Source organism: Xiphias gladius, chromosome 18, assembly GCF_016859285.1.
Source record: "Xiphias gladius isolate SHS-SW01 ecotype Sanya breed wild chromosome 18, ASM1685928v1, whole genome shotgun sequence".
Classification (NCBI taxonomy): domain Eukaryota; kingdom Metazoa; phylum Chordata; class Actinopteri; order Istiophoriformes; family Xiphiidae; genus Xiphias; species Xiphias gladius.
Window position 1 is genome coordinate 9,196,936 of NC_053417.1, and position 12,944 is coordinate 9,209,879.

A 12,944-nucleotide genomic window follows, 5' to 3' on the forward strand; every position below is an offset into this window, starting at 1 on the left:
TACAGGTTTACAATTCTGTATTAAGCCATGTCTTCTGTGGTTCAGTTCTTCTTCTTTCTTCTTTCTTCTGTTTTGGGAAACCAGAGCATCAAAGTAAATCAGAGTTCACCAGGTCCTTGGTCACTGGTTTTCAGCCAAGCAACCAGTCCAGCTTTCATAGCAGTGTAGCTTGGTTGGATTGATGAGGCTTGTAAAACCAGCCTGTCAGACCAATAAGTAAACTTGGCCAGAGCTACCTGTTGTGTAATCTGCTGTGTAACGTTATGCAAGGTGAGCTGGCAGGCGATCAAAAGTAAATCTTGCTCTGGTACGACTGTGTGTCTAGCCTCATCTGAGTTGGTCTACATGTCATTTAAAACATTTGATTTTAACCAAGAGAGACAACACGGCCATAATTGTTGTTTATTTTGGTTGATGTAGGCCAAGGAAACATTTTCTCAAACACTCACAGACCTTGGTGAATTAATGTGATTTATATAATTTTCTCATAGATAACCTTTTTTTCTTTGCTCATATTTTCTGTAGTGTCAGGGCTTCTTTAATACTGTTGCTTTTGATTTTGATATCCGTAATAATGACATTTTTGTTCTCGTGTGTCTTTGTAACAGTTGAGATTTAAATAATGATCATGACTCTTGTTCTATGCCAAACAGAATTATAGTGCTATAAAACAAAAAAGGAACAAAACTTTGCTTTTACCAAACCACATCTGATAATGAAGGGCATGGTGGTAGTGTGTGGTTTCAGTTTATGATTATTTAACTCTGGCACAGAGAAAAGCCTGCAAGTAATGTGATTGCAGTTTTGCTGCTACTGAGAGATGCTGCTGAACAGCTTTAAAAGCATCTTAGAAACTCCTGAGAGCTCTTCACCTCTCATATTGTATCTCTCTCTAGTACATTCTCTCTATATCCATCTGCTCTGTAGCTCTGTCTTTCATCTTCAGGTGATTATGTTGGTCATGTCTCTCATTTTCTCACAGATGGCTTTTAAAATGCTCCTGTCCTGTCTTTCAGTAAATTAAAGACCCTGGAGGTGAACTTGCAGCAGGAACAAAAGAATATGATGCATTTCCTTCCCTTGCGAAGGGAACACACAAATTAAAAGAATATGAGAGTTTTGTTGTTGAAATTAACATAAAATATCTCTAAATCTCAGATTTCCTGCTCTCTCTGAAGTGCTGCTCTCTGTTTCCACTCAAAAATAACTTTGCAACACTATTTAACACAGGATCCCAGAAGATTAGATTAGATTTCACCTTTAACTGCAGTTTAATGTCACACATTACATTGTTAATAGTAGCTGCCAACACACGTCAGTGATGCCTTGTGGCCATTCGGTCATGTCCCGGTATGTATCTGTAGCAGGGGAGTGTTGATGATCATTTTTACATGATCGAAGAGTAAAAATGAACCAGACTGCCTCCTGTATTTTGGGAAACTTCAGGGTCCTTTGAGGATTTTGTATAAAAATTCTGTATAAAAAACACAGCAGCATCAGATCAGGAGGTATTCCTATTCCATCATAGTTGTCCTCTATAAATTTAAATTCAAGTAATATTAAGAAGTTAAAATATAATATTATGAGTGATTGTAGAAAAGACCAGTTCAGAAAATAATTGTATGTTTGTGCAATGTCTTTGCAAGTGACAAAAACAAGTCTGTGAGGCTCATAACAGAACATAACAGAGACTTGTCATTTGCTGTACATCAAAAATTCATTTATTTTGCCTGTGTGTCTACACTTGTTCATTTATTTATTCATTCTCATCTGTACTCTTTGCTTCAGGTGTGTGCAGTGTGGCCATGCTGAGGTAGCAGCAGCCTGCAGGTCAGGATGTCTGAAGAAGAAGAGAAACGGCTGAATGGGAGGACGACAGAGAAGGCGATCTGTTACATCAGTGATGAAGACGAAGACAACGATGGAGATGACGAAGATGAGGGGATACCTGGTGAGTCAAAACAGTGGATTAAGACCATCTAAAATTGTTCCCAGTATGTTTACCATTAACAAATACTAAAGACTAGAACCAGAGAGGCATTGTTTAAAGTTACAAGTGAGTCAACCTCATAATCACTGAGTTACGGCCATTTAAATAAAACATATATTGTTATAGTGCCACCTACGTGCAAAATGCCACTAAAATTTGCATGAAGGTTGCAACTTTAACTTCATATTTAACTTTCAACTTCAAATTTGCAGCCCCCCAGTGGAAAGTTATACTGCAGCCAAATGAAACATTATGCAGAACAAGTACAGACAGATTATAAGGAAATCATATTACTCTAGTATATTATAGGAAAGGGTATGTTATATTTTAAAAAATAACGCAACCTTTTCAGGCTCATCCAAATACATTGCCAAATTTTTTGTTCACTGGATTAAATTTGTTGGGAAAAACAAAACATTTTACAAAAAAATTCAAAATGCCTAAACATCTGTTTAGGTGGAAATGATTGTGACCAAGAATAAGCTTGAACCGAAAAGAATTAACTGGGAGGGAAAACAAATTTAACTTTAATGCATTCAAAAATAATGCCATGAATAGTTTGTATTTATCAGTTGACTTCATACAAAGCGCTCAACGATGTAGAGATCAGGACTCTTTGGGGGCCAGACCATGTGTTGCAGGACCCCTTGTTCTTCTTGTCTCTGAAGATAGTTCTTTTCGACTCTGGCTGTGTGTTTGGGGTCACTGTCATGCTCAGTGTAAATTTGGCAGCTGGTTTTTGATTTTGTTTTATTCTTAAGTCTTTTGACAAAAATGTCTATTAGTTTTAGTCAAATTTTAGTCATTTGGTTTTTGTTAGTTTTAGTCACAAAAATTAAAGACATTAACATGTCACTGACAAAAACTAGACTACAGTCTCATTTTCATCATACATTTTTAATCTTTATGTTTTGAATGCATTTTGCGGCTACAGCTGTCGCCATCTTTGTGTACAGTTACCGTGGTTACATGAGTCTCTCACAAGGTGTCCATATCACCCTGCTCTGCCATGGGACTTCACCTCAGTAAAGTTAACATCCACTTAACATTTCCAAACTCTGTTTGAACAGAACTGCTCTCTCTAATCTAATCTAATCTAGTACAGTTGTTGCTGCTAACCTAGCATTACTGCAGCCACCTGGGCTGCTCATTTAACAGCAGTGAGACATTCAGAAGCTGGATTCACTAAAATACTGTTCATTGTCTGGGTTCAGTTTGAGAGGAGACGCTATACCGTCGCCTAACATCAATACTGTGATCTTTGTTACGCGAACATCTAGAGGGCGATTTAGATGGACCGGCAACATTAATCCAGGAACTCACTCACTCCTCCTTACAGGAACACTAAGGATAGCCGACTGAAAGCAACGTTAACGTTACCTCCACATCCACGGCACCTGATAGTTACATTAGCTTACCTTTTTATAAATGTTGGTGTGCTGCCTCCGTGTTTTCGTAGTGTGTCTTATCTGTTTTGTTGCCACATTGTCTAATTCTGAGTGCACGGTAGATTAAGTTATTTCATAAGTCTGTTTCTTCAAAGAACGGGTAAAGGCAGCTAGCAATACTGACAGACACATAACTTAGTAGGTAGTTTCTTATTAACAGTAGTGCAAGAGGTCAAGTGGCCAGATCATCTACTGAACAGCGGAGGAAACTGTTTTACTAATCAGGAGCTACAGTGTGAAAATCCACTGATGTAGGTTTGAAATAGATTTTGCATTAAAACTTGTCCATTTGTCAGTCTTTCACATTGTTTAGTTTTTATTAGTTGAAAAAAATATAATACATTTCGTCATAGTTCTCGTTTTCAAATGTTACTTTTTATTTAGTTTTAGTCTTGTTTTCATTGTTAAAAATAGGTTGTCAATTAATAATTTTAGTCATAATTTATAGCCACGAAATAAACAATGGTCATGATTTAGAATGACTTTGATACCGATCAGACACCTCAGTTGCCTAAAACCATTGCACAGCACTGTATTTAATATACTGTAGTTTATGATATGTAAAGCAAAAGGGAGAAAAAAAACTTTCAAAATTGTGCCACAATTTCACATTAAATCTGAATCTGTGACAGTCGGTTTAAGTGTTGGTCATGAGATGGAACATAATCCAAATCAACACAAGGAAACAACCTAAAACACAAAGGTTTAAGGGTAAGGAGACAGGTGTTGACACAGATCTTGGTGAGTATGATAGAAATGAAACAAGAAAAACTCCCCATAGTTTGGCTTAGAATTAGTCTTTTTTCGTTGTTTACTGCTACTTCCAGAACAACTTACAGCTTCGATCTTCTCTACTTCCTCATCTGCCATAGATATAAAATTGCCTTTGCACTCTTTTTAAAAACTTGTTGCTGTTAGAGCAAACTGAACATGCAGCTGTACTGTCTTCATGTGTGACCAGACTGAATCTCCTCAGCTGCCTATGGCCTCGTGTCCTCCCTCAGCAAAAAAAAAAAACCTCCCCTTAACTCTCTCGTCTCCTCCTCTCCTCATTTTTTCTGTTGCCAGTAAGGGTTACATAACCCAATGAATCATCTATTAGTTCTATTAGATGTGGAATCGTTTGTTTGTGTGTGGGGAACTGTGTCTCCAGCAGTGTGTTTTTTTGTGTAGGAGGTAAGATTTAAACTACAGTTGGATAACATGAATGGCGTCAGTCTTTCGATGACTTTGACCTCATTTTGGAGAGGAAAAAAGTCTGTGTTTTTTTTTTTTTTATTCTTTTGCTGTTTTTTATGATTTGAAATGAGAGATGGAGGGAGGAATCAGAAAGCAGCTTGTTAACTTTTTGTCTTACATTTCATAAACTAAACGTACCGTAATAACATTTCCCTCATGCTTGGAATGCTTTTTCAGTTGATTTGCGGTGGAATAACAATCCTAGGCTCAAGTGTCAACTAATGAGACAAAGAGTGAGAGATTTAACTGCAGGAATAACAAATGTCCACGTAGTTTAAATCTGCTTCTTCTCTTTTCTTTAGTAGTGCTTTCACTCTTTTACTCATCGCTGTCAGTGTACTCTTGTTCTTCTGTTTTTGTTAGCACTAACTTGATATTAGACCTTGAAAGGCAGAACATTTTGTCCAGATCTAGTTTTTTGAAGTGCTGTTGGAAGGTTCAGAATTAGGTTAAAGTCGGGGTTAGAGAATAGGAAATGCGTTTTGTAAATGAAGTCTACTAAGAAGTAGAGAATTACAAATGTGTATGGTTCACTCCACTCTATTTTTTGGTATATCACTCTGCCATAGTTTGAGGATACACAAGCACGTTATAAAAAACACCCACCCTACACACCACTACCACACAAACTATATTAGTGTTTCTTTCCTTGTTTTTTCCAGGATTTCTTTATTCTTTCTTTTCCGTCTTCACTTCATATCCCTTTTCTCTGAGTGACTTTCGGGAAATATAAAACACTTTTCGGGCACCTGCTGAATTTCTAACATGCTGTGCAAAAAAAAGGCTTAATCGGTTTCTTATTGAGAGTTAGACAAGAAGATCAGTACCACTCTACATGGGGTACAACAAGCAGCCAGTTAGCTTAACATGGCATGAAGACTGGAAACAGTGGGAAACAGCTCGCCTGGCTTTGTCCAACGGTTACAAATCCATCTACCAGCACCTGTAAAGCTCAATAATTAAAACATTATATTCTGTTTGTTTGATCCATACCAAAACAAAGGTGTAAAAATGACAATTAAGTGTTATGATTGAAGACTTTCTTGAGTCTCCACTGGTTGCTTGGCACCTGTCAGTGCCAAGTAATAGTCAGAAAACCCCCTGTGAATTGTCATTTTTACACTATAAATAAACCAGAAGATTTTTAATTTTGTGAACTTGAGAGATGCTGGTAGGCACATTTTGTAGCCGTTGGACAGGGCCAGGCCAGCTGTTTCTCCCTGTTCCAGTCTATTTGCTGAGCTAAGCTGACAGGTTTGCTAGCTGTAACTCTATATTTACTCTTTTACACACAGGAGAGTGGTATGGATATTTTCACCTAACAATCTACCTCTTCCTGTAAACGAATATGTCAGTGTTTTTGGAAAATGTGCTCATTTGACAAAGATATATTTCAGTTTCAACTCTGTAAATTCAGTACAAGGGTGGCTCTGTGACATCTAGCTTAGCACAAAGACTGGAAGCAAGGGGTTAAAAAAAAACTACGGCACTGAAATGTTACTGAAAATTGTACTGAAATGTTCATACTTACTTTAAGTCTGTCAGCAGAATATTATAGTTTATTTTATTACATTTATTAATCAGGGACCCTTAATCTCATGCAAATGTTTTCAAAATAGGATTGTTCCATTCCTTAATGGGCTTAAATGAAAAGCCAGACTGTGCAGAGCTTCAATTAGGGATTCTACACTCTCCCCTAAAACCCATCCTTGAGGCTCTGGTCATCTGTTCTAATTATAGTTGTACAAATTTTTCATCAGTGGAGATTTAATATTGTATTATTTTGAACACCATATGAATGTCTGAATGAAAAATAAAATTCTCAAAATTCGACCTGTTGTATTTACCTGGTATATCACGGTTATGGTCATGTTGTGGTTTCATGTTAAAGACTTTTAATGCTTATTTATAAAGTGATCTAATTAGTTTAAAAGAGGTCTTACTTCCCTGAGACCAGCAGGTCATACAGTAGCTGAGATTGGAAAATATAATTGCACTGAGATATACCTGTGATGCCTCAACAGTAAGTGAATTTCTGACATGTCTAAAGATAGCTATGTTGTACTTCAATGTGTTTCTCATCACCCTGATGTGCGTGAATCTGAGAGTAGGATCCAAAATAAGAGTATTTAACTTAATGTACATTTTTTATTTTTTGACCATTTATATAGATATTTGTTTGTTTATACTTATTAGAGGAATACATTGTTTTCAATATTAGTGTAAGACATGAAAGTTTAAGCCAATTTGTAATTTTTTTTCCATTGTATGTGACAGTTTAGCAGCTATTTTTTCAGCATCCCTCCCATGGGTGTATATAAATGAGTCATCTGCATACATTACAACTTTTACATCATCACACACATTGATGTACAAACTAAGTAACACTGTAAAAACAAGTAAGAACACATTGGATGCGGTCTGACAGATATTATTTAATACATTTTAATATGATTTAAATATTATTTTATCCAATTTAGTGAGATTATAGTTTGACAGATTTCTGTATTACTTAATGATTGACTGTATCAAAGGCCTTACGTAAGTCAAGAAACACTTCTCCCACTAATTGTCCTTTATCTAAATTAACCTTGATGATGTCACCAAAGTAGCAACATGCAGTTGCATTAGAATGGTTCAGTCTAAACCCATATTGCATAGGATGGAGAACAACTGTTCAGCAATTACTTATTCAGTAACTTTTGAAACAACAGGGAGTATACTGATAGGTCTGTAGTTGCGTACTTCTCATCTGTCACCAGTTTTGTATACTGGAGTTACAATAGCAGTTTTCAGAACACTGGGGAATACACTCTCCTCCACTGACCCATTTATTATGCAAGTAATGGAAGCTATTAACTTTTCCTTGTAAGGATTCAATTATTTTATTTACCTTAAACTCATGTATTTGTTTAAAATTTAATGTGGTTCTATTATTTTTTAAAATCACAGGCAACTGAAGGTTTTTTGCATTTTCACTCAGTTCGGTCACAGACTCAATAAAATAGTTGCAACCACAAGGCTGTCATGTTGAAGGATCCCATTTATCTTATGCCCTACATTTTGGATGTTCTTTGCCAGTCAATGGTTCTCCAGAGCCTTCTATTGTTAAATTTTGCCTGTTTAATTATGTAAAAAAAATCCCTTTGGCCTTCCTGAGCTGACTTGTAACTTTGTTTCTATGACCTGATCAGTTGGCAAACCTGATTTTCTAGATTCTTTTTCAAGGCCTCGTCTCTAGACATCATTAAATGCCAAAGGTTGTCATTTAAGCCAAGGTAAGGTCTGTTTCCATTTTTTCTTCAGGAACCTAACTTCAGTAAATTTACAAATAAGCTGCTTGAAATTTCCCACAAGGTCATCACAAACTTTCTCACAATTTTAAAAATGAGTTGTGTTATTCCATTCGATTGGTCTTATTTCAATCCTCAAATAACTTCAGGTCTTTCTTTGGAATATGTGAAATATAATGATTTCCTCCAATTTTATTTATGTTTCTATACTGAGTGTTGGACAATGTTTTTGCAACTAGTGTGAGATTGTGATTCGAGGATTGAAATCTCCCATCAAGAGCACTTCTTCAGAAAAACTTTTTCAGCACATCAGATAAATGGCCAAAGAAGACATCCTTTGCAGTTGGTGGCCTATATAGTATAGTTACAACAAAGAATATTTCAGGAGAAAGTATGTTTTTAACTCCAACACACTCCAACATCCACTGATTTCAGGTGGTTTAAATTGAATTCCTTCCTTGACATAAATCATAACCCCACATCCCTTTCAGTATTCTCCATCTCATCTATAAACATTGTAACCTGGTATACTAGAAATACTTTGCAGAGTTGTTGGAGTTAACCAAGTTTCAGAGAGACACTGGTTTATAAATTGCTCAAATTGTTCCTTATATTTAAGTGTCCACCAAGGATCCCCTAAGGTCTTACTTTTGGGCTGCCAAAGTACTTTTGCGTGATTTACAGTCTGAAAAATTTTATTTCTCTGTTGTTGTATTGTTACGGTTTATATGTGGTATATCTGTAGCATGGATGTCCGTTGGAGAGCCAGATGTTACTAGTCTACTTGTAGCGTCATCCAAAGTTCATCCAGAGTTTATCACATAATAATCTTGTGCTTTGGCAATATCCAAATATCTGGTAAGAGAGGGAATGTAACTCAATGCTTTGGAATTAGTGGATCCATGTGCAAGTGGTACTCTTTGAATGCCATATGAAGGCAATCTCCAGGCCCAGGATTGAGATAACTATCCACACACAATAATAGAACAGTGCAGAGAAACTTGGTAAACATCCATAACTCCTTTTCCATTGTTGCATTGAAACTGACATTGTAAAGCAGCTCACTCATTGTCCAAAACAGTGGAATATACAAGGTGTATTGGCTTCGAGAATCAAGGAGAGTAAAAATTTGTCTTGGCATCTCAGCACTATGAGATGATCATAAACAAGCAGCAGTTGCTTCAAACACGCAAATGGTAACAATCATCAAATACATCATCAAGCAAACAGAGTATGAAAAATCTTAAGAGTTTACTTTCATCAAATGGAGCGACCAAATTATCAGTTTTGTTGCCAATCTCAGTAAGGCTGACGGTTTTCCAAAGTGTTTTAGGAAAGGCGAGACAGCAGCACCTGCCAAGCTGCAGCCAGCACCAGCTGCCATGATTCATATTTTAAAGGTTCAGTGTCAGGGTGGTATTTGCAGTACTCTGTGCACCATCCTAAAAAGCAATTTGCAACATGTTGTTTTTACATTTCTACTTTTGTATGAGTAAAAAAGGATACAATCCCTCCATGCTCAATAGACAGATTTGAAAGTGGTATCGATCTTCACAGCTTACACTCTGGAAGAGAGCAATTAAAGCGTATTGCCCAGAAGGCAAGGAGGACCACTCAATGAGATGCTGGCTGCTTGTAGACCACATGTAATTGGTGGTCAGTCACTCCTGTGCTTTTCAACCAGGCATGACTGTCAACAGCAGTACATTCACGCAATCAAAAATACAGCAATAACAGCAAAAGTAAACAAAAGCTGGGCTAAACTCAGAGTGCCCCACTACTGTCTTTCCAAGCTTGATGGATTTTTTTAATGTCGTGATAATGTTTTGTACCGGCAGTCTATGGAGACAATGCCTCTGGGCTGCAGGGGATTTTTAGATACACAACCGTAGGTCTCCAGTTCTTCAGCTCTCCTAATAAATCTATGGATCAGTCCGTTCTTCCTGTGACATCAAAGATTGAGGAGTTGCAAGAAGCATAAAATGTGTTAAGATTACAGCCTGTAGAGATCTGTGAGCTCCTCATTGATGTGAGTCAGTGTTGGATAAGCCTTTAATGTGACAGATTGCTTGTTATGTTGAGACCTCGGCAGCAGAGACCTGTGAAGAACTCTTAACACAAACATACACATGCGCGCACACTCTTACTTTCTGTTTCCTCTGTTGAGCAAGCACACCACCTTCACCTCCTGTATATTTGTCCTAATTACAGCAGTAGTACCCTGTTTGATGCCATATAGTTATAATGGTGGCTAAGTAGGCTCTTAAAGTGTGTGTGTGTGTGTGTGTGTGTGTGTGTGTGTGTGTGTGTGTGTGTGTGTGTGTGTGTGTGTGTGTGTGTGTGTGTGTGTGTGTGTGTGTGTGTGTGTATGATGATGATGACGATGATGAACCATTAATCATTCAACAAAAATGGGTTGAGGCCCTCGTGCCTTCCTGCTTACTGCTGGGGCTTATAAAACATGTGTGCACAACAGTTGTGCAACACTTTGTATAACTGACCCAGCATACCAGCTGGGTCATAGCAGATTAAAAACTGTGTCATCTTGCAATAATAGTATTATTTTTAAGTTGAAGTGTGTAGGGTATTTGATCTTTTGAAGACTACATTGAAAATATGGGCCCCAAAGTAAAACATCAGTGGAACCAAAGTGATTACACCTGTGATTTCCAGTTAAGGCTAACTGCATGAACAAAGTTATAAAAGAACCTGCTTTCTCAGTTTCGCCCTGGGTTGTGTTTAAGAAACCAGACTGTGAGACTTCATAAAGATCAGAGAGAGTACAAGAGCATCAGGCTACCGAACATGAGCCAAAACACAGTTGCAGCAGTGGGTAGGAGGTACAGGAAGAGCCATACTGCCAATAACAGAAGGCACAGGGGCCGTCCTTGAAAAATAACACCACGCACAACTAGCTATTTACTCAAACTTGCATTGAAAAACAGACAGGACGGTTTTTCTAACTTGGCACAAGGAAACTGGTATTTCAGTGACTGATCAGACAGTGCGAAAGGACTTTGCATGAAGTCAACCTCTATAGATGCCCTCCAAGAAAAGAAAGCTGTTGCTCACAAAATGGCGCAATACTGCAAGATTAAACTTGACGAATGTTGGCAGGACATTCTCTGGTCAAATGAAATCAAAATAATGAAAGAATGGAATCTCACCACTGATGGGTGTTCTGATCTTTGCTGCAGCTGGTTCTTAAATATGGATCTTTCATTATAGTTTAGTCAGACATTTCTGTTTTTCAAATTAATTGGCATCATTCTTCTTGGGCTTTGGCTAAAAAAAAACGATATTGTAACTGTGTCAAAAACTAAAACACATTAAATAGTCATTGTCTTTGCATGATTATTTTCCTGCATTTCTGAATGCACCCAAACCAATTGAAAGTAAGAAATATAATTGATGCTTCTGAAAATTGGAAGCTTTGCAGTAAAGTATATAAAATCTCACACAATTATCCTGACGGAATGAACTAAACAGATTCATAATAGAAGCATTTATTTAAGTACATGTTCTCTTGGGGTTTTTTTCCTCTTTGATATTTTTACTTTTACAACTGTGCTGAACAGATTACTTAGAGTCACATTTATTTCTTTTCCTTACATGAATCAAATTGAATTTGAAATTGTATTGTTTTGAACATCACTTTTAAAACTGCTTAGCAATGTTTTTGGTCTGGAAAATGAGTATTTACCAAGCTTTATCTTGCTTGCATACTGCATGCTGGCCCTGCACATGAAGCTAGTAGGCTGATACCTGTACTTTTTGAGCCACTTGGGGAGATTTTGGGGGAAATCTATTATGCTGTATTGATTTACAGCACAGTTCAGGAGGAAGACTCTGTTCCCTTAGAGCACATAGAGCTGGAAATCAGTTTGTCTTGGCTTCTGGTGGAAGGAGTGAAAGGTCTAATTTAGAAAAAAAAACATATTTACATGTTTATCTTCTTCACTCCACAAGTCTATTTTGCTCTTATTATATCATCACCCCCTGTCGTCACCTGCGTCTGTCCCACTGTTACCATGACAACCATCACCAGGATGCCAGCCCCCTCAGAGTTGTGACACTTTCCTCCTCCAGGTTCGATATCCCCCTTTTTCTTTCTCTTTCTACCCTATTTTCTTTTCTCTCATTTGTTCTTCTTAGCGCTTCTTATCCACTACTCCTCATTCTTTCCCACTTATCTCTATTTTATTTTTGTCTCCGCTTTAAACTTTTCTCTTTCTTCCTCTTCATTAATTTACCATAATCCCACTCCATTCATTGCGTTCATTCTGTCCTTACATTTTTATTAATTCTTCTTCTAACGCTATATTGTCATTTATATGTCTGTATATCTGTCAGTATTTTTTATTTAAATTTTTCCTGTAAAGAGTTCTTTCAGTTTCGGTCTTTCTTATTTATGTTCTTCACCTCCTCTCTCAACATTATTTTTTCCATAAATATATTATAAAGGCAGAAGGGTGTATATTTCACCAACAAATACCATTTAGAGTAGAAAAAGTACAATAGGAGGACAAAGAAAGTAATAATAAAGGGAGTGGGAGTTTAATATTCATGTTAGACAATCATCCCAAAAAGAAAATGTATGAATGGAAATGCTTAGACATATGGATTGAAGCTTTATCAGAATTTTCTAAAAACAGTATCAGTAGGTTTAGAATTTATTTGCCACAAATAAAATCCCAGTTATGTTGGTCATGAAAAGAAAAAATAAATTGTACAATACTATTACTACCAATTGCAGTTCTATTCTGTTTCATGGAAAATTTCATATTTCTCATCCTAAACACTGGGCGTCTCAATTCTCTGGCGCACAGAAAATGATGCTTTTCATATTTTTGGTTTGGGTTTTTTTTTTTTTTTTTTTTTTTTTTTTGAATGCAGAAGGTCATGTCGATTTCTAAAAAGGTGAATAGTTGGTTTGCTTCTCAGCATCACAGTTTTTTCTCGGGAGAGGTTTGG

General features: G+C 36.9%; 1 protein-coding gene across 2 annotated transcripts in view; it reads left to right on the forward strand.

Moving 5' to 3' along the window:
* LOC120803621 (helicase ARIP4-like) overlaps window positions 1-12,944 on the forward strand; it is an 88,484-nt gene that overhangs the window by 23,266 nt on the left and 52,274 nt on the right. For both annotated transcript variants that reach the window (XM_040152260.1, XM_040152259.1), the window contains one exon: window positions 1,789-1,951. In XM_040152260.1, the coding sequence (XP_040008194.1) occupies window positions 1,837-1,951 (115 nt within the window). In that variant the 5' untranslated portion in view covers window positions 1,789-1,836. The remainder of the gene's footprint in view (window positions 1-1,788; window positions 1,952-12,944) is intronic.